Source organism: Brachionichthys hirsutus, chromosome 19, assembly GCF_040956055.1.
Source record: "Brachionichthys hirsutus isolate HB-005 chromosome 19, CSIRO-AGI_Bhir_v1, whole genome shotgun sequence".
In the NCBI taxonomy this organism is placed as follows: Eukaryota; Metazoa; Chordata; class Actinopteri; order Lophiiformes; family Brachionichthyidae; genus Brachionichthys; species Brachionichthys hirsutus.
The window spans coordinates 733801-760982 of record NC_090915.1 but is presented as its reverse complement, the minus strand read 5'-3'; the positions used below and the strand labels follow the sequence as shown (position 1 = coordinate 760982).

The following is a 27182-nucleotide window of genomic DNA, read 5'->3' as shown; positions in this document are numbered from 1 at the left end:
AGAAAATATGAAATCAGGCATCGCAAAAATAACATTACTTAAAAAATAGATTTAGCACTTAGACTGAGATCCAATCCTAGTGTTTAACCTCAAAAGTCCAAATCAAAGCAGCTTTACATTTTGATAAAAAGCTAAATTATAATGGAAAACACTATAAAACAAAAGAGCGAAACTGCCTTGCACATGATCTGATATCCTTTCGGGGAAGTAGCTGATAAGACTGTTTGCTGATGACCCGCCCTTTTATATTAGCAACACTGAGGGTCATTAATGTTATCAACACTTACACTCCATCTTGAAGGTAATACATGCACCATTGAGTCAGAGCCAGCCCAGGGATACCATGGGAACTTCCTTTGGTGTCTCACTTTACTATATAACATGTACACAATTAAACATTAAATGTATGCTTTTTTTTAAATGCCACCTTGTAGCAATTTTATGAAATTGAAATAAAAAAAAATACTATTTAGATGCTAATTCTTTGATTGGTGGGGAAAAAAAGAAGTCTTACACCAGCTCTGACACAAATGGTTATTGTTTTTAATTGTTGGCTTTACACTTCAGAGGGATGGAAACCAAAACCACAATACTGAGCACCACTCACAGGAACTAAAAGTTGTCATCTGGCTACAGAACTAAAACCGTATTGGAATCAAAAATTCATCATCATCATCATCATCATCTCGCACTGGTCCTTACCCCACAGTCCCATGGAAAAAGGTCTGTGACTATTTATACATTTCTCAGCAAAAAAAAAGACAATTAAAAATGGTAATGTCATGAGGCATGAAGAATTAAACAAATATCATATATCTTTTATGCTGTCTGACTCCAACAAACCCTTAAAAATGTCACAGATAGTAAACATAATGTTGAAAAAAAGAAAAAAAAAGATTGGAAATTTTGACCTCACTACATTTTCAATGTGACACATTTTTTTCAACACACACTGAATTTTACTTTTTCATCTTTTAACAAAAAAACAAAAAAACCCCAACACAACATATTTCTAAAACACAAAATAACAACAGTCTACATGTAAAAATATAACCTTTACATACACAATTTCAAAATAATGGTAAAGTTTGCCTTTTGTTGCATACAATTTACAAACGTCTGCGTGTCGTTGCCTTGGATAGAGAGCACTGAATGGAGCTCATGGAACTCCGGTCCTGTTTTGTCCTGTGCAGGGTGCCGTACTAGTCTGAGGGTATTGTCATGGCAACAATGGAGAACACAACAAAGTCAGCTGGAGATTTATAACACTGAAGGGCATTGTCAAATTCTGTCAGTTCAGTCTTTGAGAAAATAAATCATCCCCAAGCAAACACTTCTTTGTCACAAAAAAAGAAGAAAAAAAGAAAATGGCACCCTCCTCATATATCATATATTTTTTGTACATTTATATATAGATTGATTTATTCAAATAGACTCTTTTCCAGTTTCCGTGCTTTCCTTTTGATAGGGTAGGATTTTAACCGCATTAAAATGGTGACCGACAGGGAACAATGCTGTCGGATAACAAATTGTGTTTGTTTTATTGTTTTGTTTTTGTGCTTTTTAAAAATTTTCTATAATAGACATGTGAACAGACAACGAAAAAGTAATAAGAGAAAAGTTTCTTCTTAAAAAGGGGAGCGAGAAAGAGCGAAAAAGGAAATCTGTTTTACGACATACAACCACACACTTTGTACTGAAGACTACATTGGCTTAAGGACAAGCCGATCAAATATTGATAAAAAGCCGATAAGCTATAATACAAGAGGAGACGCGCTGTTCACCACGGAATCAGGAACAGGAGTGGTGGGGGCTTATGTCGGGACTGGGATGGCGACTCGTGTTGCTAAATCAGCGGCTCGAAGCCAGAACACACTGTCTACTTACATATAAGCATACAGTACATTAAATACAGTTTAGTTTTTTGTTGTTTTTTTATCCAAAAAATACTTTTTTTTCCTTTTTTCCTTTTTTTAAATTCCCAGGTCTGATAAAAAACCTGACTGCATAGAACCTAACGACTAAGAACAGGTTTCCCTAAACTTGCATCCTATTAAAAGACCAGGCAAATGTCTTCCTCTGGCAACTCGAATGATATGAACTCTAAAAAGGCACGTTGGTAGATTTATGAATGTTCAAATTGCATCTGTGGGAACGCTGACGCGGGGCAAGAGACTGAGGCGGGGAGGCTCGAAATGGGGTTTAGGGTTCCTAAGGGTCAGCAGAGAAGACGACCCCGGGACTGGGGATTTACCATCGGCTTGGATTGGGGAGGTTTCCACATGGGGAGTTTAGAGCAACTCCAGAAGGTCAAAGGGCATTTTTGCGACACACCCAACATTTCTTCCTGACGAATCGTGCCCTTATTCGTCGTCATCAATCTCTTCGTGGCCAAACCAATCCTCGACGCTTAATGAATTAAAGTCTACGTCCGAGACAACTGCTGAAGAGAAGCAGCTAAACCTCTGGATCAGACCTCCCTCAGATGGGGGCTGATTTCATTTTGATTGATTATCAGTATGCAGCCAATATGCACACATTAAACAAGACAAGGCGGCTGAGAGATTCTTCAGACACGTCTGGTCGCTGGGAGCTCATGATAAATAACACATATATGAAAACCTTAAGAGGCCCGAAGCGCCAGAGGACTGGCAGATTGTCCCACAAATAATCATGCCCCCATTACAAGTCTCGGCGTTCCAAATGTTGACCTGCATCGCCATCAGGGGAAGAATCGAATGGAATTTGGAGCTCTTATACTGTTATTTTGTAAGACAATAATGAAACAGAAAGTACCTCCAAGTTTTTGTTTTGGGCACGGAAGCCTTATGCTGGCGTAAAGGTTTATAAGTTACAATCCACCAGATGTTCGACCAGGAAATGCTTTGGCAACCTGCCACCCTGGAAGAAACGCTAGCCCTCATCCCAGGGAGCGTCGGCATCATTCCTCCCATTTCAGTCTCGTCCTCCCTGCCCGCTTACGAGTCACAAAACTCTCACAGTCGAGGCCTTCTGGTGTCTGAAGTGTTTGCAATTCAGGGAATGTGCTAAAGGCGGTGCTCAATCCAGTCTCTGATAAAGGTCTTTGACTGGCCATGCTTTGATAGAGCTCCTCGTTTCTTTCACCATTTTTAGCATTAACTTAAACGTTAAGTGAAAATCTCGATTATTAAACCGTAGTGTCGAATCTCCCTGCCTTCAGTCGTTAAAATACCCCAGCCCCTCTGCAGCCGTTCACTGACTGATCGATTACCTGATTGGAGGATTGACCCTCGAGGCGTTTGAGTGGCCTGGGTCATTTGAGTACGATATTCCTGCCGTTTGCATTTGACTTCACAAGAACATTTTTTTGCACAATTTTCCCAATGAAACAAACTCAACATGTCTATTGGCATCCAACCCGAGTAAACATGCATTAACAAATCAGAATTAAATATCTGTATTTTGTGCAGGAATACATTTGACGTTGGTCCTGACTTGTTAAAAAGCAAAAGTCTTTCTGACGATAATTTGTCACCTAAAAGTAAAGGGGTTGCAACTGCATTTGTATTTTATTTTAACCTTTTGGATTTTAATTTGCAATTGAATTTGTTTGAATATATTTTCTTAAGGGGATGAATGAGTGGGCAACTTGTTTCTGTGACACGCCGTGGAACATTCCTGCTTATTTATTCCAGATTTGTTTTCGTTGCATCTCCACCTGTATCTATCTATCTCACTGGATTTAATCCAGGAGATCAGGCACAGCTTCATCCACAGTGTGGCGTTAAATTGCCCTTCAGGCCTAGATGCGCTGAGGCTGCATTCAGCAGCAGCGCATTGTTGCTTTCTTAGATTTCTTGAACACTTTGTGATATGTTTTGCTCCATTCTGAATATCTCTCCTCATGGCCTGCATCCAGTTACACTTATTAAAAAAAGTCTGTTTGTTTTTGTCACGTTTCTCTTTCTCATACATTTCACTCTCTATAGAACCTCCTTGTTTCCAAACTGGGAATGCTGATAAAACAAGTACAAGAAGAAGAAATTCTTGGATGTTGCGATCCCAATGACTTTTGTCCATTGCGTGTCACTTTGTCAAACGCTCCCAGAGACTGCCACCTCCTGGCAGCCGCGGCACGGCGGGCCATTGCAACACCTCCAAAAAGTAGCATCCGGTGCACTTGTAGCTGTAGATGCAATGTGGAACATCAACTAATCTGCAGTCTGCGTTTCTCAACGGAAGGAGGAGAAGAAGGTGAAGAGGAGGATCAGAGATAACAGATGAAAGGAAAGAAAGAGGCTGATCTGATCGCTCAGGTCAAAGTTCCAGAGAATCTGACTGGTCAGACTGAAGCAGCGACGGGTTTGATCGATTGCCGGGTTGCTGTGGAAACGTCATCAGAGGAAGTGGTCACTCATCATCTTGATGAACTCTGGCACCTTGGACCTGCAGGTACAGAGAGGTCGATGGAAGGAAGGGAAGATTAGGATAGTGACCCTCAGTGGTAGCGGTATTTATTTCATCCCCACTCCAAGATGATTAAAATAGCTAAAAAAAAAACCTCACAAAATGTTATGATTAGATAGTTACTGTTGCAAACGACATGAACGTGCTTTCAATTTAATCGACCGTGATCAAAGCTGAATTTTAGACCTGTCCTAAAAGAGCACACGTGTGATCTGGTCTGATGATGTCACCACAGTAAGCAGCAGGACGTAGTAGCTGACCTATGAAAAACGTCCCATGCCGTTCTGGGCATTAGCATAGCGCATGGCTAATACTGTCACACCTTGAGGCGGGCCTGTATCCGTCCCCCACTAACTCTCCCTGTCTTCCCCTCTCCTCTGCTCCCGCAATCAGTTCATTCCCGTCACCTGTGCTCCCGTCATCACCTGCATCTCATCCGTCCGGACACTATTTATACCCAGCTCAGTCCTCTGCTCTCTGCCAGATTGTCAGTGATGCGTCCTACTTTCCAGCAATTCAGACTGACCTCCCGTGTACCGACGACCCTGCCCGATTCCGGGTCTCTGCCTCTTCGCCTGCCCCTTGGGATCTGTCTGCTTGGCTGTTTGGATTTCCTGGTTTGTGACCCCTGCCTGTTTTTTTGACCTTCGCCTCGCCTGCCCTGCCCCTTTGGATCTGCCGTGCGTTTGGGTTCTTTCCTGCCTCGGCCCTTGACAAATACAGTCCGAGGACTGAGGAGATCAATGTTGTCCTATGCGTTTCAAACATTTTTAAGCTGCATCACATAATGTCACAGCTTTTAACCAAAGCCATGTTTCTTTTTGCTCAGTCCAAGCCAAATTATTATTTTTAGCTCAGACTTGAACAAAAAAAAAAAAAAGAATTACCGGTAATATGCTAAATGTAAAAAAAAGTAAAAAGGACAACAAAGGTTACATTTCTTCCGTCTTTGTTGCGGCTTCCCATCAGTCCCCACTGAACCTGAGACTATAAAACCTCTAAGTAAAAAAGAAAAAGAAAATGATCTGTAAGACTTTCACTCTTGCTGATCAAGAGACTAAAATCAATACAAAAACAGAATGTAGCAAGCCTGCTCTGTGAATATATGGAGGACCAAAACTGCCACAATTAAAAAAACGAAAAATAAAAGAAATTATACCCATAAATAAATAAAAAACAGAAAATACAAAAGGAATGTTTCAAAAGAAATCAAAGCAGCAGAGCCAAGAGCAGCCGCGGCGCATACTCAGTAAAAAGCAGCGACGAACACACAGTCACACGTTAAAATCACACTTACTGCCAATCTGTTGTTGAAATGTTCCCAGACCAGATAGAAACTCAAGCTATGGCCTCTGTTTTCAGCCAGCGCCGATGCCATCAGCTCTGAACTGATGATGTGATTCGACAGATTCATGTAAATATTATTGTCAACTGTGTAACTTTTAACCTTTCATCTGCTTATTTGGTGACAAACAAGTCCAATATATATATATATATATTTTAAACAGCTTTTTTTGTATTGTTTGTTGGGAAGTGGAGCTTCAGGTAAGCCCCATTCATTGGCTGCTACTCTCTTCTACAACTACGGACATACTAGATGAATAAAGAAGAAGCGCTATCGACATGCCTGAGCTTCCATACGAATGATAAATCCTGTCAGCATGCTCCCTCATCTAGATCCCTCTGTCATGAAAAATCTCCTCATATATACATATATACTATATACTAGAACTGATCAGGTGATCAAAAGCTGTATGGTGTGCCGCATTGCGCCTGCCTAACCCTACTCTACAGGACGTAAATGGTTGCATATAGTACACAGACACCACATTGATGGACAGCCGATGGACGAATGACAACTTATCGATCATGTCAGATCATGTTTGACCGGGAAAACACGATTGTCCTCCTCCAGTCGACTTGCAGAAAGCCAAACGGTCCAAGGTTTTACGGTTGATCTAATTGGTTCATTGGATGTTCAACTTGCCACAGATTCTTAATGTGATAGCAAAGCGCAACGTATCGATGTCCTTCTGATTTAAAGGTACAACAGCAAATTGGTTTCTAAGTGAAATCTGACCATTCGGTGGGAGGGGGGGGGGGGGGGGTGTGTTGCTGCTTTTACATTTGTCCCAGAGGGTTGGAGCCGTCGCCCATGGCGGCGGCGGCGGCATGGTGAGCCGCAGCCAAAGAGAGCGGAGCCCCGTCTGATGCTACGCTGACCTTCTCTTCCTCCCGACGCTTCAGACAGGCTGCTTTTGGGTTCAGGTTTCGTTCTGGACAGAGGGAGAGAGGCGAGGGAAGATAACATTCTTAATGCTGGTCTTCAATGTGTCCCGACCGAGTTTCATGCATGTCTAGATTTTGATGTCAGGTGACACATTTCTTCGAGCTGGATCTCTAAATCAGGGTCAGGCGGGGTCAAAAGGTTCCATCGCTTTCAAAAACCAGCAACAGGTCTGAGTGCTGCCCTCTCCTGGAGCTCCTGGAGCAGTGCGATGTTTTTGTTACCCTTCAATCCTTTTAAAAAGCCTTGAGCTTTGAGAAAGGGAATAGCATTTCGTGCTTTGATCTAACGCTACCCTGAAGCTTTCAGCCTTTTTGAAATGATCAACCCAAGGCCCGATGTTTCACAATAAACGGGAATGCTCGCCATTTGTTATGCATTATTTAAAACACATTTCCCTCAAACTCAGTTGGACTTATCTGAAGTTCACAGAAACTTCAAAACCTCCAAATGAAAGCTACTGTCGATCAAGTTGGAACAAAGCTTGACTGCAGAGCGTCAGATTAGTCTGGGTCTGCATGTGGGGCATGTTGCTCTATCTGTGACAGCATCGGGTTGAGGCCGCCACAAACCGGCCGTAAATTGTTCGTTTTAAAATAATGCGAAGAAAACATAAAATGTACTGTATGCATTTTTCATTTTTGTGTACGTAGTTTCCATCCCTCTGTTATAATACATGGCTACCTCTGACTTGCTGCTCCAGACTGAGGATAACAGCCACCGCCTGGTGCAGGATCAGCAGCTTGGTCTGAGGTTTGTCGCTCTTCAGGTGCAGCTGGACCATCCTGCCCAGCTCCTTGAACGCCTCGTTGATGTCGCGGACACGCAGGCGCTCCCGTGCGTTGTTGGCCATCCGACGTTCCCGCTCCCTCTCCATCTTCTGCTCTGGAGACAGGTCTTCATCATCGTTGTTGCTACGGTGATCAATGGCGAGAGCAAGGAGGAGCAAGGGAAGAGGAAGCAAGGGGCGTGGGCAAAAGAGCAGAGGAGGAAGGGAGGATGAAAGCTCAGTTTGGAACAGGAACAGTAGCTGCTGAATATCTCTGACCTTTTCAAGATGAGTCATTACTTGACAAAATAACTCAATCAGACTTTGTCGCGCGCTTCAGTCTGGGTATTAGCACAGCACTGAATGCAAACGTTAGCTGCTAGCTGTTAGTTGCTAGCTGCTGCAGGTGACTCAGATTTCAGGGAAGATAAACTCGTCAATTTTTGGAGATGTTTGACTACGTTTTTAGGGGAAATCATCATCATCATCATCATGACCTCCACAATCATGCACAGTACTCTGGGTTTGGGATCCAAATATTTCCAATTTCCTTCTCTGCTACTCGGCTGGGCAATCAACGCTGTGAGCAAGGCCACCAGTCCTATTAGATCTAGCTGCCGTTAACTTTCTCAGTTTGGGTTCTATGAAGAACCTTTTCAGTGTTTCTTGTAGCGTTGACCTCCCAGCCCCAAACCAGAGGCAGAGCATCTTTGACAAGTTTGAATGTGGGCTCGACTCTGATGTGAGAAACAGCTAAAAGCAGGCCCACGACCACGGGGGGGGGATGAGGCTGAAACGGGAGCTGCATTGTTTCCGTTTCACGCTGCATCTTTGAAAAAGAGAGCGAGCGATGCCGGGCAGACGGGCACGCTCTGTGTGGAGTGAACTATTTCTCATCACACTCGGTCACTTCATCAAAGTCCAGAGGCTGGTTCACAAAACATCCACAGCTTGAAGTCCTTCCTTGTGTCCTTCAAATGAATGACGATTATCCGTTCCTGCGTCTCAATGTTGTTTTATAACTGTTTTATCAACACACAACTTGGTGTGATTCGAATATAAAATAACGATAGCAATGTAGAGTTCAAGACTGTTTATATGCCGTGTTCATTATGGGTTACTGATTAACTACGTGTAGCATTACAGTAACAACACTATAAACATTTCAAAATGTATACGCGATCTTATCAGTTAGATCTTTAAAAAAAATCCATCTCATTTATTTGTTATGGATCATAAAACGTAATGGAGCCCATGGCTTTTCTTCTGTTCACGATTTTTCTTGTTGCACAATTGCAATTATTTAAATCCAAGAAGCGAAGCAACAGTGCATTTCTGTCTGTTAATACTTGCTACGTTTCAATTGAGCGCTGCATCGCGACTACCTTATCTACCAATGACACTTTGAAGAAGGGAGATCTCTGAGCTGCGGGTGGTTTGTGAAAGAAATACTCCCCAGCCAAGCTGAGGATTGAATGGGAGTGAACGGCTGGGAGGTAGGCGAGGTCACAAGATCTTGACCTGTCGTTAGCTTTGAGGTCCTTGCTGTCAGGATCTTCCTTCTTGGGGTCCAGGATGTTTGTGTCCAGTAGGTTCTCATCGCCTTCGTCCTCAGACTTGATCTCTGAGCTGACGGAGGAGGTGCTATGGCCCTGAAGGGCTCCGGACAGGGCTGCGCCATCAAAACCATGGAGGGAGAAAAAGGGGTAGGTGTGAAAATCATTTAAAACATCATATGACCACAAGACGAGGAACTGAGTCGGCGGCAGGCAACGCTCACCCGTGGGCCAGCCATTGGGAGTGTAACCTAGCAACGGAAACTTTGACATGCAGAGATACTGTCTAAGCTGCCTCAGATATAAAGACACCTTAAAGCCGGATCTTGGGTTTAAGATTCAGTGTAAACCTGCAACCCGTGTAGGTTTACACTGAACCGCCGTGTCGACATACATCTTGGTACTTAACAGCCGATGCTAGCAAGACGCACTCCCAGGAGCTCAAATCCCTTTGTTGCAAAATAGGCATCTTTCTTTTTCCCCAGTCTTGTCATAAACACATCGCAGCACAAAAAGACCGCCGGCCGTGGATTTGGTCCACAGGGCGCCAGTGGTGACAGCGGGTGTAGGGAGCTACACACAATACTGATGCAACAGCTTCTCTGAATGTTTGCGGCACCTAATATTAAAAACGCGGATCTTGCATTTTGTGACTGCACCCAAAATGGCAAAGAATAAAACCTAGCAAGCAGCTGCCAACTGAAGTTCAACACGTCCAGAAAGACGATGGGAGCATTCAATCCACGCTAGCATGCAGCAGGAGCACCAGAACGCTCTCCACTTGACCTCCAAGATGGCGGCCTGGGAGCGTTGCGGTGCAGACGCTAAGCCTCTATCTGCCTTTCTCCTCGACTGAACAGTGCAGTCTTTGACGTCTGCATGGATCCGTCACTGGTAAGCTGCCAAGTTCTCAGTCAACACAAAGCACTACGCTCTATTCACACACTTCTGTCGGCCATTTTGAATCTGCGTCTGACTGACTGGAGGCATTTTGTGTGCAGCTTTGAGTGGCGGCCTGTGTATGGTTTGTGTGTGTCTTTCTGCCTGTGCATAAATAGCTGAACTTAATGAGGTCTAAAACAGTGAAAAGTGACTTTGTGTTCGTGAATGTCTGAAAGAACCCAGACAGACACAAGCTGACACCGAAGGAAACAAAACGAAGCGATGGTCTCAAGCCCGGACTGAGTCTGAATCTGGACTGAGTCTCAATCCCGGACTGAGTCTGAATCTGGACTGAGTCACAATCCCGGACTGAGTCTGAATCTGGACTGAGTCTCAATCCTGGACTGAGTCTGAATCTGAACTGAGTCTCAATCCTGGACTGAGTCTGAATCTGGACTGAGTCTGAATCTGAACTGAGTCTCAAGCCCGGACTGAGTCTGAATCTGGACTGAGTCACAATCCCGGACTGAGTCTCAACCCCGGACTGAGTCTGAATCTGGACTGAGTCTCAATCCTGGACTGAGTCTGAATCTGGACTGAGTCTGAATCCTGGTCTGAGTCTGAATCTGAACTGAGTCTGAATCTGAACTGAGTCTCAATCCCGGACTGAGTCTGAATCTGAACTGAGTCTGAATCCCGGACTGAGTCTTAATCCTGGTCTGAGTCTGAATCGTAGACTGAGTCTCAATCCTGGACTGAGTCTGAACCTGGATTGAGTCCGAATCCCGGACTGAGTCTGAATCTGAACTGAGTCTGAATCCCGGACTGAGTCTGAATCTGGACTGAGTCTGAATGTCTCTAATCTGGTTTCTGTTCTTTCTTGTTGTTTCAGTTTTACTTTTCCAGAGTCACTGTTTGCTTTCCGTGTGTTGGAATAATTTGCTGCTGACAGAGAAGATTATAAACCTGATTTCCAGCTCATCAAATAAAAAGAAGAGTCAGAGCAGTGTTGAAGAAATTACTATGCTATTTCACGAATCCATACATCCTGGTTTATTACCAGTTGCACAACTTAGATTAACTGATTATTACATTTATATATATAACTATATATATATATCACTGATATCATAAAACCTTTGAGGAAAAGTAATATAACATATAAATTTACATTTTGGGGCGAGAGAGGCAGAAAACTACAGCTCGGCTATTAAATCTGAAGTGTTTGCTGCCAAAACATTTAATACCCTTTATTTACAGCCATAACACACCGTCATGTGTGTGTGTGTGTGTGTGCACGTGTCCCTCACACCTCAATACACACTTGGCTCTGGCTGCCAGCAGACTCACTTTCAGCCTTTAAAAACGAGCCCAGGGCTAGTTTGCCTGCTCTATATTCACACCACATGTACGTATTTATTTACCCTCCTCGTGGGGCTCCTGAACGCTCGGGAGGTGACTCTGAGGCTTGCCAGCCGAGATCCGCGTGTTTGTCACGATTCCACCCAACTCAAACTTTCCGATGCTCCTGCGGAGAATCTTAAGGGTCTGATTGACTTCAGAGGTGTCTTTTTTTTTGTATCTATTCTGTTTCTTATTGGTTTTGCGTCTTCATTTCTTGTCATTTGCATCTTGTTTGTATCGGCAGCTCTTTCTCTCATCTTCTACTTCTTTTCTTTCTTCATCCTCGTCCAAACAAACTTTACTCTTCATCTTCTTTTTCAGTTTTTGCCCTTTTTATGATCTTTTTTTCTCTCTGAATTGCCTGAATTTGATGTCACAGTAAATTCCTCATTCTTTCTGGCTCTTCTTCATCTTCTTTTCCCCCCTCATGTGTTAATATGTTGTTTTATTTAATGATTATAATTATTATTCAGTCGTAGTTGTAGTACTGAAAATGGAGCACTGAAATTTGGTTTGTGTGTGTAAGACTGATTTTCCTGCACACACACACACACACACACACACACGTGCGCACTGACAGTCGTTGCTCAGCATCATTTGGAGCGTCTTACCGCGGTACGGGTCGGGCTGGCTGAGGTCGGGCGAGGTCGGTGACTGGACGGGTAGCTGAGGCCCGGGCACCTGACCCGCCATCGAGTGTCCGGCACGCAAGCTGCTCACGCTGCCGCCGTCTTCCCTGTGTGAGCTCACCTGGGGAACAGAGAGAAGAGTCGTCCTGGTGAAATGAGCAGCGCCCTGCATGCTGTCGTCTGATTGGCCGGGCCTCGCACTCCTTTTGTCTTTCACAACTGAACCTATTAAAATTAATTGTTCTCTGTTGATGGCTCCTCAAATGGACTGAGTCATGTTTCATGTGAAATAAACACGGCTAACTTGACTTATATAAAAAATATGTTGGTATGTTTTATTATTATTATTATAGTCAATAAGTTCTTCTTGATTAATTGCTTTAATCAGTGTTTTTATTAATAATACACGGACAGAGGACAGATCGATTCTCTGAGACCGCAGGATTTTATTGGATTTTAAGATAACCTGTTTTTAACTGTTTAATGTGAGGAATGTTGCAGGAGCGTCTGCGGAGTCCAAAAGTCGCAGTAGAAAAATCACCACCTTCGGACACGTGGTGGAAATGTGTGGATCCAATTTGTTTAGTGTGAATCTCTATTTTTCCATGTTTGTAAAAGTGTGAGAAATATGTAAATTCGATTTCTGTGAATAAACGTGCTTTTTAAATATTAAAATCGATCTTTCTTTCTTGCTCTCTTAAGTTGTAGTTCCATATATGGCCTGATGGGGGCAACCTCTGCCTTTGTAATGCCACAGATTTCCATCTGACTTTGTGGCACACCAGCTCATCCATATTGTGTGTGCTTGCATGTATTGGAGTTTACGCTCACGCAGGTACGTGTGTGTGTGTGTCTGTGTGTGTGTGTGTGTGTGTGTGTGTGTGTGTGTGTCGACATCGCTGACATGCATATTTATCGGTTGTTTGTATGTTGCTGTATATTCTTGTGTTGCGTGTCTATATTCATGGTAATACTGTAAGAGTGCATGTGTGTGTGTATTTGGTTGAATTCTATCCATCTGCTTGTCACACACACGTGTGTGTGGACGCTGTAAACACACATGCATACTGTACACACACAATCCCACACACACACACAGCACAACAACTGACAATTATCTTAATGCCCATATGTTTAATTGTGGGATTTGTAATTCCCAGCTCACCGAGCAGCTTCCAGCAGGGACTCACTGTTTTGGCATGAGATGGGCTCTTTGTGTGTGCGTGTGCGTGTGTGTGTGTGTGTGAGATGCCAGCTTTCTGGCGTTCAGAGCAAGCTCTCTGAAGCCGTCCTTTTCGATGCAGATCTGTCGACGGGAAGGAGGTGTAAAGTCGGTCCAAACAATAGCGTGAGAATCAGAGTGAATTTCAGCTCAGCAATGAGTGACAGGCCCATTTAGTCAGTTTAAGGTGGTTGTGAAGATGCAGCTGAGCAAATCACTCAAGCCCCATTGCATATTACTATTTACTGTTTGCCATTAACAAATCACACAGGAAGCTCTCAATGCAACAGACAAGAGGGTTTCCGGCGTCAGAAGCAGCGCCACGCTTCCCTGTCGGCCGGGCGGAGCTAACAGCGACAGCTTCATTCCTGCCCTTCCATTGTCCCCCATGGGCCCACCGCCCACGGGGCGGCTCCAGCTCTCCTCTCGATGGCTCCTGAACATCGAGCATCAATGACTGTTTGATCCTTTTCACAGCGTCTCATTCACAAACACGCCTCTTTCTCGGGTGGTTGGATAAGTAACGCGATTCTGTTGCATTCAAATATTTAAGCTGGTCTTGTTTTCATGTTGCAAGTGCGCACGCACACACACACACACACACACACACACAGAGAGCCCTCATTGGCTTTAAACTTCATCCGCTGGTGGAAACGCTTGCTGGCCAGTTCACTGCCCGCTTGAATGAAACAACTCGACGTCTTACAGCAGATGCTATTTAGTGGCATGAGCGACGTCATCCTGAAACGAACCCGACGTTCAGTATTCGTTTGAAAGGAGCTGGTTCTCGGATGTTTCCTAAATCCATGTTAGTTTCATGTTGGAACTGTTGCATCGCTTTGTACCTGCATTGTCTGCGTAATCCCGGCTGCCTGGCAGCGAGGCCTCGCCCACCAACTCGCCCAAATCGTCCACTGGGTTGTGTGTGTCTGTTTTAAGCCGTTCGTCCTCCGTCCGTGGGCCTATTTGCTCCCTTATTCATGATTTGTCTCTCGTCTCTCTTTCCGTTCTCTGCCTTTCATCAGTGCCTGGATTCCCAAATGTGAAACGGCAGCGGAGACGGAGACAGCGAGGGCGGCGTACATTTTTAATGGAGGGCTTTTACGTTTTAACGAGCCTTCCTCCACTCCGCCTTCATTTAGTTCAGAGAGGAGGAAAGATGAAGAGACAGACATGAATAAATGACAATGAACCCGTGTGATGCCCGTTTAGCTCTGGCATGCCACGCCCACTCCAGAAATCTGATCGGTGCATTAACTTGATCAATCGCTTGTGACTGGTTTGAAAACTCAGGGGAAAGAAAATATTTTGAGTGTTAGTCATTGTTTTAACAAATGGCTGCTGTGAAAAGCAGCAACCAACTCTCAAAAGCCAGATGTCAGAATGTCCTTGAACGCACCGTCAGGCTGCTGGACTGGAATGTCAAAATAAGATTACCATTCTCCTTGTAGGTGTGTGACTGACACAAGAACATAAATATATATATATGCTGTATATATATGTTATTGTGTCCTCGTATCGAGACATTAAGAACAACAAAAATAAAAAGTAGTTCAAGGTTACAATATTCAACAGGAAGCATCTTGAGCTTTCATTGGCTGGTGCGACGGGCTGTCTGTGAAGGACACGCAGCTCAAACAGATTCCGGCCGTTCAGCAATGGAACAGGTGGCTGACGAGCGGAAACAACCGTCAGCCAATCAGATTGAGTTCTGTCTGAAGGATGTTCTACGATGCCCCCAGACGGCCCCCTGCATTCTTCATTCCTTCATTCTTAGACAATTCTCATTTTAAAAAGCTGTTTTTTTCCTTTTAAACATGGTCCACAAATAGTTTATTTTACCTATAAATCTATATAAGATTTGTAACTAAAATGTTTCACCTGTTGCATTTATTTATTGGAACTTATGCCGTTTCTTTCCATTTCCAATTCTCACTTTCATTTCCAAATTATATCTGAATATCATTGTGATAAAGAAGAACCGTAGCACGACAGAGGAGGCGGCGCTGAGTGGCTGTCATGTAATATAATGATCAGTACGTGTGTGTGTGTGTGTGCGCACGCGCGCGTGTGTGTGTAAGAGAGCGATGATTACACAGGAAGAGGGGAAAAATTACATTTCTTGGTCAAGAGATGGCACACATCCCTTCAATCTGACTAACACACACACACACACACACACACACGTGCACGCATATCACTGTAATGAACAGCAAGGACAAGTCTGCATGAGACAAAACTAAACAACTATTTGCATTCCTTCAATTTCCTTTTGTCTCCGTGTGAAAAAGCGTCTCTTGAGAGGAGTTGCGAAACAAAAAGACACAACCCAACGAGAGATCCCGATCCGATACTTCCATAATACATAAAAAACGATTAAAGAAGAGAATCAGATCCAGGGTGTCCCTTATTTTTTATTTTAATCATCTTCTTTCAACGTTTAACTCTTAGAGCACTCCTGTGGCGTAGCTCGAACATTCAAGCAATAAATAAAATACTTTCTTCACTTTGGACTTGGACTAGTGCAGCAGGAAATATTAAATACGAATATTTAAAATAAAATGATCAGCAGCTCAATCGTCAGGTTTTAGTCGTCCACTTCAGGATACTTCCTCAGCGCAGACACTCGAGCGACTCGCTTCAGGCTGCTTCCGTGTTCAGACAGCACTCAACACAGGAAGTGATGTCATGTCGGACGCGCTGCCCTTCCTGTCTGGAGGAGAGAGATCTCACTCTGTGCCACCGCGTAACTCCAGATCTAAAATAACGATCCCTATGTGTCCCAGTCCTGATCGGGAGGTAACGTCTGATTCCGATCGGCCCCGATTTCCGATCAGTAGATCAGAAAATACAGAAATCTGATTTATACATTGTGTGAACTATGAGCCTTGGGTTCTGTCCAAGGTTTCTGCCTGTTAAGGGGAAGTTTTTTCTTGCCTCCATTGTGTGTTCTTGTTGGGTTGGGTTGGGTTGGGTTCTGTCTCTCCCTGCTCTGTTGTGATCTGGAGCTAAAACTGAATGTAATTGTGAATGCAGGACATTTCATTCTGTCTGGCGTCTCTCAGGTGTCGTTGAGGAAGACACAGTCACGAACCCGAGTCTGCTCTCAGGGATGAGATGGGAGAAAGATTCCCTTTGTGGGATCAATAGTATCTCAAATCTAAAAAAAATCACACAGTAAACAGGATATAAACAAGCTGGAATGCAGTGTACAGTCGTCCCTCGATATAATGCGGTTCATTTTCTGCGACTTCGCTGCTTCGCGGAGTTTTAATGCAATTTTTCAGATTTTATTTTTTGCACTTGAACGCGCCTTGAAACGGCGCAAGGACGAAGGCGCGGTCGGAGGAACTGTGAAATACGCGCGAGTCGCTATTAATAAATTCTTATGTGTTCAACCTCGTAGGTTGATCATTAAAATTAAATTCGTTATTTCTAAAAGCTATCATTTTTATTTGTTAAGCGTTTGTTTTATAGCGCTCTTATTCTCTGTGTAAAAAGGGGCTTTTATTTTGTAGGAGCATAAACGTCACGTCCCTTTTGGGTTTTGTTTCTTCCTGTTGATACATGTAGCCGCTGCCGTTCCGCTGTGCTAAGCTATCCAATAAAGCAGCATGAGAGGCTAAAGACAGCACGAGTAGAATATTTGTTCTTCTGCACTCCAAGCGGCTCTTTCCTCGACCTGCACGCCTTAACATTATTAACAGGAAAACGTTTACTGTACGTACTATATATTTATATTCCTCAAACAAATGTTTAGTTCTGAAAAGGTTTTGATCTTTGGTTTCATTCTATAATACTGAAACAATCTATTTAGATTAATGCCTGACTGTTAAACGTGTATAAAGTGTGTGGTGAGGGGTTTTACAGCCTTAAAACATTTATGTACACGTATAATAATTGTAAAAAAATAAAGATCACTACATTGCGGATTTCACTTATTGCGGGTTGTTTTTAGAACGTAACCCCCGCGGAAAATGAGGGACTACTGTATACTGTTCACACACACACACACACGCTCACACACACACACACTGGAACATTCTTAAAACTGCACAGTCTCTCCTCTGTGCAAACTGCATGCTTGACAGAAAGCACCTGCTGTAATAATGTCAACACACACACACACACACACACGCAGAGTGCAGTGTAACTACCATGGAAGGAAAATGTCAGTAATTTTCCAGTGGCGTGGCATGCGTAACTTTCTTAGATGAAAGATGACAGACTCGTCTGTCCGTCAGAGTGAAAAGTCAAGAAAAAAAGATTTAATGGGGGGGAAAATGGAGGTAAGAGGAAGAATGAGGCAACGGGCGAAACAAAACGGGTTGGAAAAATGTTGTTAAGAGTTCCGACATGTCTGAGGGTAGCGGTTCTGAAAAAGAAACGAGGATCTTTTTCAGTTCTTTCTCCTTAAAAACATTCAAATGTATTTATTTTACTAATAATTTTCTGTTGACTAAATTAACGTTCAAGGTCAAATGTCATTCTTAGATTTTAAAACAAAACTGAGAAGTATATAAAAAAAAGACCTGCTGTGTTTTTGTGTTCTAGTTTGGACCAGTTAATCTTAATCATCACAAACAATAGTCTACTCTAAATATTATACATTTATGTATTTTAAAGCTGGAATTCTACCCAAGTATAGCAAACCAATCACAAGATAACACAATATATTGAGATGCAATACTCACTGGAATACCCAATACTTTTGTTTTGTATTGGTGACATATTTCAATTGAAGCATTTCTTTCTTTCTTTCTTCGATGTAATCCTGCACCAATGTCCAAATATTAGACCCCCCCCCCCCAGATAAATACATGGTATCACACAGTGTTAAACACAACTATGTGATACTATGTATTTATCGGCTGCTGTAGCTTTGTATCGTTAAGATTGAACGACACTGTGATGTCATCATATTATTATTCATATAATTTGATTCACAGTTATTAGTCTTGTTGTTGTTGTTGTTGTTGTTGTGCTGGAGGTAAACAAGTGATAGTTCTAGGATAGTTCTGGGACAGTGCAGTGATGCAAATTATGATCCATTGAGAGAAACACAGAGAGACACACAGAGAGAGAGAGAAACACAGAGAGAGAGAGAAACACAGAAAGAGAGAAACACACAGAGAGAGAAACACAGAGACAGAGAGAGAGAAACACACAGAGACAGAGAGAGAAACACAGAAAGAGAGAAACACACAGAGAGAGAGAGAAACACAGAGAGACACACACACAGAGAGAGAGAGAAACACACAGAGAGAGAGAAACACACACAGAGAGAGAGAGAAACACAGAGAGACACAGAGAGAGAGAGAGAAACACAGAGAGAGAGAGAAACACAGAGAGACACAGAGAGAGAGAGAGAAACACAGAGAGACAGAGAAAAACACAGAGAGACACAGAGAGAGAGAGAGAAACACAGAGAGAGAGAAACACAGAGAGACACAGAGAGAGAGAGAGAAACACAGAGAGAGAGAGAAACACAGAGAGACACAGAGAGAGAGAGAGAAACACAGAGAGACACAGAGAGAGAGAGAGAAACACAGAGAGACACAGAGAGAGAGAGCGAAACACAGAGAGACAGAGAGAGAGAGAGAGAAACACACAGAGAGAGAGAAACACAGAGAGACACAGAGAGAGAGAGAGAAACACACAGAGAGAGAGAAACAGAGAGACACAGAGAGAGAGAGAGAAACACAGAGAGAGAGAGAGAAACACACAGAGAGAGACACAGAGAGAGAGAGAGAAACACAGAGAGACACAGAGAGAGAGAGAGAAACACAGAGAGACACAGAGAGAGAGAGAGAAACACAGAGAAACACAGAGAGACACAGAGAGAGAGAGAGAAACACAGAGAGACACAGAGAGAGAGAGAGAGAGAGACTTGTCTCCTGTGTCCTCTTGACCTTTCCCTCCAAATGGAGGGAACCCCCAACACCCCCAAACACCCCCAAACAACCCCAAACAACCCCAAACACCACCAACACCCCCAAACGCCCCAAACACCACCAACACCCCCAAACGCCCCAAACACCACCAACACCCCCAAACGCCCCCAACGCCCCAAACACCCCCAAACACCACCAACACCCCCAAACACCACCAACACCCCCAAACACCCCAAACACCACCAACACCCCCAAACGCCCCAAACACCACCAACACCCCCAAACGCCCCCAACGCCCCAAACACCCCCAAACACCACCAACACCCCCAAACACCACCAACACCCCCAAACACCCCAAACACCACCAACACCCCCAAACGCCCCAAACACCACCAACACCCCCAAACGCCCCCAACGCCCCAAACACCCCCAAACACCACCAACACCCCCAAACGCCCCCAACGCCCCAAACACCCCCAAACGCCCCAAACACCCCCAAACACCCCCAAACGCCCCCTTGTGCCGATGCCACCCGATGCCCTGCATCTGTGTAGCTGCCAGTTCTTTAAGCCCCTCTGCCCCCCCCCCCCGAGGTCCAGCTGCAGCGTCTGGTTGAGGGGACTCAAGACGCTTGCTCCTCAAAATACCAAAAATGGGAGGACCAGGGGGGGGGGGGGGGGATTGTGGCCTACAGAAACAAGAAGGTTCGGGCATCGAGAACCGGCTCCAAATTGGAACCTGATTTAAAACTCCAGATCACAAAGAACCATCGAGACGCGTGATTTTCCGTTCCGCTTCTCAGCTCCTAAAATACGTTTCACAAAGCTTTCCATGGCGGCAGCACACACACACACACACACACACACACACACACACACACACACACACACACACACACACCTACACACACCTACACACACACTCACACACACACACACACACGCACACACAATCACACACGCACACACACACACACACGCACACACGCACACAATCACACGCACACACAATCACACACGCACACACACACACACACGCACACACACACACACGCACACACAATCACACACGCACACACACACACACACACGCACACACACACACACACACACACACCTACACACACACACACACACACACACACACCTACACACACACACACACACACACAATCACACAAGCACACGCACACACACATGCACACACACACACACACACACACACACACACCTACACACACACACACACACACACACACGCACACACACACACAATCACACAAGCACACGCACACACACATGCACACACACACACACACACACACACACAATCACACAAGCACACGCACACACACACACACGCGCACACACACACACACACACACACACCTACACACACACACACACACGCACGCACACACGCGCACGCACACGCACGCGCACACACACACACACCTACACACACCTACACACACACACACACACACACACACACGCACGCACACACACACTCACACATGCACACACACGCACACACACAATCACACACGCACACACACAATCACACGCACACGCACACGCACGCACACACACACACACACACTCACACACACACACACATGTACTGTGAAATACACTCGACTCACGACCAGAATAGCCACAGAAAGAATGCTGCAGAACCGATGCTAGCGCCCCCTAGAGGACTCAGGATGAGGACCATAATGCAACCCTGCAGGACAGGCGAAATGTCCCCTCAGAGAGCCGAGCCGTGATGTCACTGAGGCTGCGTCCCCGTTTCTGTGCAGAGCGGTGGTGGAGACGGGGTAGTGGGTGTGTGTTAGTGTGCATGAACATCTGGTGTGTGTGTGTGTGTGTGTGTGTGAGTGTGTGTGTGTGTGTGTGTGCGTGTGTGTGAATATGCACAAACAAACAAAGTGGGTCCGACCGAACATGTCCAGGCATCTGAATGTGTTTATACTGGCTTGTGTTTTATAACCCCTCCCCTTATGTCAAACAGCTGTTTCGTTCTTTGTTTATTTTTTCAACTTGGGGGAAACTTGTGCTTCACTTGTTGCTTCCTCTCCCGTCCTCTTTCATATCCTCTGCGATCGCTCGTGAACTTCATCAATTCGAAACAAACGTTTGCGCTTGTATCTGTTCCTCCAGCGTGGGAAACAGATCCGGTTTGCTTTCTTATAACTGCCCAAACGAAATTCAATAAAACCCCTTTTCCATTTGTTTTTATTCAAGATAAGTAAGTATAGTAGATAAGTATATAGTAGATAAGTATTCTAAACACATAATACTACTTGTTTTAATGCAACTCTGTTTTACTTTATTGCCCAGCTACTCCTTCATCGTTACATTGTCTGCACTTATATATTATGGTTCCGAGGAAGGGACTCGAGATCAACGTGTGCTTTTTCCTCCTCTGCCTGGAACACGGCGAGCGCCCCCCAGGGCACCCGTTGAACTGAATAAGTAATCAACAGATTTGTATGTAAATTTGATCTGAGACAGTCATCAATCATGATAACAGGTGATTGATGACATGTTGGGAAGAAGCCGCTCAGTGGAACAGGAAACTTCTGGAGCAGCTGTTTTCCCCACGACGTGGACCGACCCGGGATTGTGTGAATGTGTTCATGGTGAAGGAATCTAAATACCGGAATAGCTTGTGGGGAGCAGAAACCCGTTAGCGGTCTCGTCGAGCTTAGCTTGTGGGTCTGTTGTCTTCATCACATTAACTAGTTGTTGCATTGATGAATAAATGTATTTAGTGAATGTCGTTGCTTCACCTTGAATGTTGTGTTTGAAGATATTCGGGTTTTGACCGACACAGAATGAGAATAAAATGTGTGTCACCAAGCTCACGAGGACGTTTGCTTTAAGGACGCCGGTGAGACAGATTTGTCCTGAGGTGGACGTTCCTCCGAGGACTGGTGAATCTGACCAAACTGAAGTTCTAATGTGGCTAAAAATGTTATAATTATAAGATGCACTCGTTTGGGGTCCCTACAAAGCGTGTGAGAAGGTTAGCTGAAGGTTAAATCTAGCATCTAGATTTACTCTGTCCATTACTCTGGGACAAGATTGAGGTCCAGACAAAAAGGTAAAGAAGATTCTTGATTCCCCCTTTGAGGACTAAAAAGCCTCTTACAAATTGAGCAGGATTAACAAGATGATGATATTGCTGCTCCTCCTCTTCCTCCTCTTCCTCCTCCTCACATCACTTTGACACTCAAACTAAAAACACGTCTTCAGGTCCTACCATGAGCGAGTGTCTGTTGGCTGCCAGCAGTCCCGTCCCGTAGCCCGATCCCAACGCTCCCATGGCGCCGTTGTGCGTATGCGCAGCCCCGATGAGGTTGTGCATGTCGCTGTGCCCGCTGCTCATTCCCGTGGACGGTCCCACTGCGTGGCTCCGCAACACGTGGATGGCATCGTCCAAGCGCTCCAGCCGGTCCTCGATACGACTTTGCTGCGGAGCACAAGGAAAGAGATGAGGAACCCTCATCTCCGTCAGTAACCTGAAGGGTCACCCTGAGACCGCTCTGATGAGCGTCGGACTGCGTGAATTAACCTGAGTCCTGCCGGCGCCGTAGCAACGATTCACTTTTAGTGCAACCGTCATCTTTGTGTCAATAAACGCCTTGAAGCTATGAAAGCCAACGCTAAGGTGATCCTTAAAGGTTTGTGTCGATACGCTGTCACCTCAACGAGGCCGATGTGTTTCTATAAAAGCAAAAGAAACTGAGCTAAATAAGTCAGATCATTTTTACAATGAATGAAACCTCATTCAGATGCCTTTGGGCAAAATAAATATCAATATAACCGGCTCTGTGTGTGTGTGTGTGTGTGTGTGTGTGAGTGTGTGTGTGTGCACCAGAGAGTGCAGGGGAGCCTCGTAGTTAGGTGATGACGCTCCCTGACCGCCATTTCTCGACCAGACAGCTGAACTGGACGCTAGGGGAGAGGAGACAAGGACACATCAAAGGAAACGAAAATACTGTAGAGGGTGGGTTCGTGGAACGTAGCACCCGCAATAAACGAGGTACGACTGTAGTGCAAAAAACATGCAGGTCTACATAAGTACAATCATTTGAGCTTTAATCTGCAACCCACAACCGTAAGATCTGTGTCCTCGTTTGCCTGCGTCCCTGATGCACCTTAACCCTAAACTTAATCCTAACCCTACGGACACATCATTTATTCAGATCGACCTGACAATCATGACTGAAATCGAAAATTAAAAAAATAAAATCATAATGAAATGTTTGTATTTCCTCTAACTGGAAATGCTGATTGTTGTGATCTTGTACCGGCGCTAACTGGAAAAATAGAACAAGAGTTCCACAAGATTCTGCACATTAATCTGGCGCTACAGAGGCAACCGGCGAGCGCCGTGGGATCACTTTGCAGCGTTGTCCATATGTCGAGTCATGCCTCTGAAAAGGTTCATGAAATTTTGTGAAAATCAGCAAATGTTTAATTTATTCTTCACGGGAACTGCTGAACATACAAAAGGTTACCGTCCTGCAAAACACCCGGGAAACGCCTCGCAAGGAGAGGTCGTGTTAATCAAAGGCGCCGGTGCCAGTATGTCAAAGGTGACGACCACGATTCCATGGACTGCCATTTGTGTACGGCTAATAATGAAGTTAATGGGATGATAAAAGCAGGAAAGAACCTTCAAAATACTACGCTCATATCATTCCAAAATGAGAGGCAGGATTATGTCACAGCACTTTGGAAATTGTCAAATGGAAGGCTATTGACGATATTCCGTTCCACAAATTCAGAAGTGTTATTGAATAAACCACCTCGAAAACAAACTGAACAAAGTGTGTTGGTTAAGTGCAAGACAATAGTTGTTGCAAACACCGTGATTATTTTGTGTATCATTCTTTATTTTTGTGCTTTATTGATAGTTGAAGAAAAATTATATTTGAAAAAAGTAGTTAAATTAGATGCCATGATACTAATGTTGTAATTGGTAAATAATAACATGGGACCCACTGTGTCCTTGTTGGGACTTGTAGTTTTCTGACAGGCGAGCGCCTGGGCCTCAGTACTTTCAGCAACCTCTGTAGGCTTTGCCCAAAGTCAGTGACTGATCACTTATTTCTTTCCCTAAGTGATCTCTATTTCTTTATTTTCTTTTTGTACTCGTTTGCTCTGACTGCAGCAGTCTGTGCACAGCATGCCAAGGCAAATGTTTCTGCATTAATTCATAGGAAGTATATGCAGAGATGAAAATTCTGCAATATATTTGTATAAGTTTCAGAGAGGAGTGAAAGGGCAGAATCATTGCTTCGACGCCGGGAGCCAGGAGCACAGCTGCACCTTGAGGAGTAGACGCCTCCGGAAACCTCCGTTGTTGGGTGTTTATGCAATAAATGTACGTTACTTCAAGAATGCCCTTCAGGAAGAGCGGCAATAAACAAAGAGAGGCTATAGTGTTAGCTGAGTGCAGTCAGAAAGCCATAAACACACACACCCTAAGCGACTGACATCTATTGATAGCTAAAGGCTAATGAATGCTAGGCTACTTTGGCCGTTTGAGGCGAGTTAACAGTCACGTAACACAGGTGTGACGCGTGACTGTGGCTCGTTCCTAAGGGAACCCCGACTATAACGCCACATTCGCTCTTTGAGTGTCTATAAAAGCGCTATATAAATAAAATGCATTATTATGATTTATTTTGCTGTCAGTAATAACATTTGTTATATTTTTGTATAATTGGTAGAGAGGGTCGTCCAGTGAACGTGAGGCCAGATGCAAAGCTCTGCGGCACCACGGTGGGAAAGCGCTACGGAAGTGCAGCCCGTTTGTGTTGTTCGCTGCTCGTAGCTCGGGCTGCAACCATTCGATACCATCAACCCAGAATGCATTGCGCACGCGAAAACATGGCGGCCGCCATGTATCAATTTACGTAGTAAACAAAATGGATTTTATAACTTAGAAGAAATGTTTACATATTTTTGTCATGTATTTACATAGTAGAGGTCGACGGTTGTATTTTTAGACCGATTTGTAAAAACAGTCTTTCCTCTTCTATCCTGATTTCCTGATTTGTTTTTCCTTTGATATTTCCTTGTTTTCTCAGCCCTTCAATCCTACTCATCCATTCCTGGTGTTCTGAGACCAAAGGGAGAGACCCTTTACATCCTCTCTTCTCCTTTGCGCCTCTTTCTCATTCTACCAGTGTTGTCCTCCTCTCACTGTCGTACCTCCTCTACGAGCTCACTACTGATCGCTGCCTTGTACCTTTGATCTCATCTCATTAGCTCTTGCTTTGTCTTTTTTTAGCGTCCTTCCATTTTGTCTCGCTCCTTTTCCCTCCCATCTCATGTGTTTATATTACATGTTCATTTCCATATGCTAATTAATGAATAATCACCTGAGTATATCCACTTGCAAATACAAATACATGTATTAAATGGCCGGGTAAATCATTCAGAGTCCGACACTGTAAAACACCCTCGTGGAATTAGCCTTGGATATCAATTTGCATGTAGTTTGCTTTAATGGCCTTCATTTCTAATTTGAAAAAGTGGAGTAACTCTGACACAATGATAAACACCAATTAGGCTACGGTTTAGTAGGCAATATCGCAGGCAGCTATAATGAGGAGGAGGAGGAGAGGGAGGCGTGGGGGGGGGGGGGGGGGGCATGCTTGCAGAGCTGGTAGGTTTGTGAACGATTTGTCGAAGTGGTGCTCGTAATTAAAGCTATCAGTCACGAGGCGCGGCACCGAAATATCCAACGGTGTGTGTAGCGGCGACAATTAGAGACAAATTTGACACAACTATTATTAGGAAATGTCATTTTTCACTTGAAGGAGCGGGGAGAGTTTTACAGCATCAGCCTGGAGGAGGAGTAATTGGTGGAAATAAGACAAAGAAAAGGAGGAGGAGGAGTAATAGGAGGAGACACAGATATTATTAATGTGTTTTTATGGTCTCACATTATGCAGAGAGATTGCAGCTGAATTCCCTTCAAATTATAAAATAAAAACTTCAGCAGAATGTGCGTCCGCTGTTTAGAGTCAGGTCCTCTGGAAATGGTGATCATATACCAAGAAAAAACACGTTCATTCTAATTGTACACTTGATAAAAACAAGTCGATGTCAAGTCCTTTAAAACAAGTCCGAGAAACAAACAAGTATCTAATCTAATCTAATTCCAGTCTCAGGTTCTTTGAAAGAAGAAGTCAAGTCTGTTCACATAAATTCAGGCCAAGTCTCGACAAGTCATTCCAAACGAGTATAAATCAAGTCACTCGTCTTTAAAACAAGTCGAGTTTCAAATAATTTGAAGCAAGTCAAAGTTCCAAAGTCTTTTAAAACAGGCTTAAGTCAAAAGTCAAGCAGTCATGTTGCAGGTTGTTTTAAATACTGTCTTTCAGTCATTTGAAACCAATCAAGGTTATTTTTCAAGCCAAATGAAACGGGTCCAAACAAGTCAAAGTTACGTTTGAAGTTATCTGCAACAAGTACAAATCAAATCTCAAGTCCTTTGAGGTCGAGCCCAGGTCAGCGCTGCTTCTCGTCTCCGGTGTTCGCTGGTCGTGTGATGATGCAGATGTTGTGAGGCGAATGGCGTGTCTTGGCTACCTGTGAGGGAGGGTGGCGAGCCAACCGGGGTGGAGGGGTTGGACGAGAAGCTGTTGTTTGTGTGGTCCGGGGAGTAGATCTAAAAAACAACAACAACAACACACAATAAAACGAAGGAAGACAAACATGTCCGTCGATCAACAAGGACAGGAAGACAAACGAGCAAACAAACATTCCCAAGGAATGCTGAGCAGGTCTCTCACATCTGTTTGTGTGTGTGTGTGCGTGTGTGTGTGTGCGTGTGTGTGCGTGTGTGCGTGCGTGTGTGTGCGTGTGTGCGTGCGTGTGTGTGTGTGTGTGTGTGTGTGTGTGTGTGTGATGTACTTACGGATGCGAGGGCTTTCCCTAAGGCGTCTCCTGTCTGAGAGCTGCTGGCTGCTGAGCTCTGTGCTCGGTTAGCTGTGACACACACACACATACACACACGCACACACACACCCACACCCACACACACACGCACGCACACACGCA

The 27182-nt window shown here is 44.3% G+C and overlaps 1 protein-coding gene across 1 annotated transcript in view; it reads right to left on the bottom strand.

Moving 5' to 3' along the window:
• Positions 1-4379: 4379 nt before the first annotated feature.
• LOC137908775 (transcription factor 4-like) overlaps positions 4380-27182 on the bottom strand; it is a 181087-nt gene continuing 158284 nt past the window's right edge. Inside the window, 9 exon segments of the mRNA XM_068753197.1 lie at positions 4380-4428; positions 6575-6725; positions 7421-7650; positions 9027-9177; positions 11959-12097; positions 22363-22572; positions 22978-23057; positions 26712-26790; positions 27040-27110. Of these exon segments, the coding sequence (XP_068609298.1) occupies positions 4380-4428; positions 6575-6725; positions 7421-7650; positions 9027-9177; positions 11959-12097; positions 22363-22572; positions 22978-23057; positions 26712-26790; positions 27040-27110 (1160 nt within the window).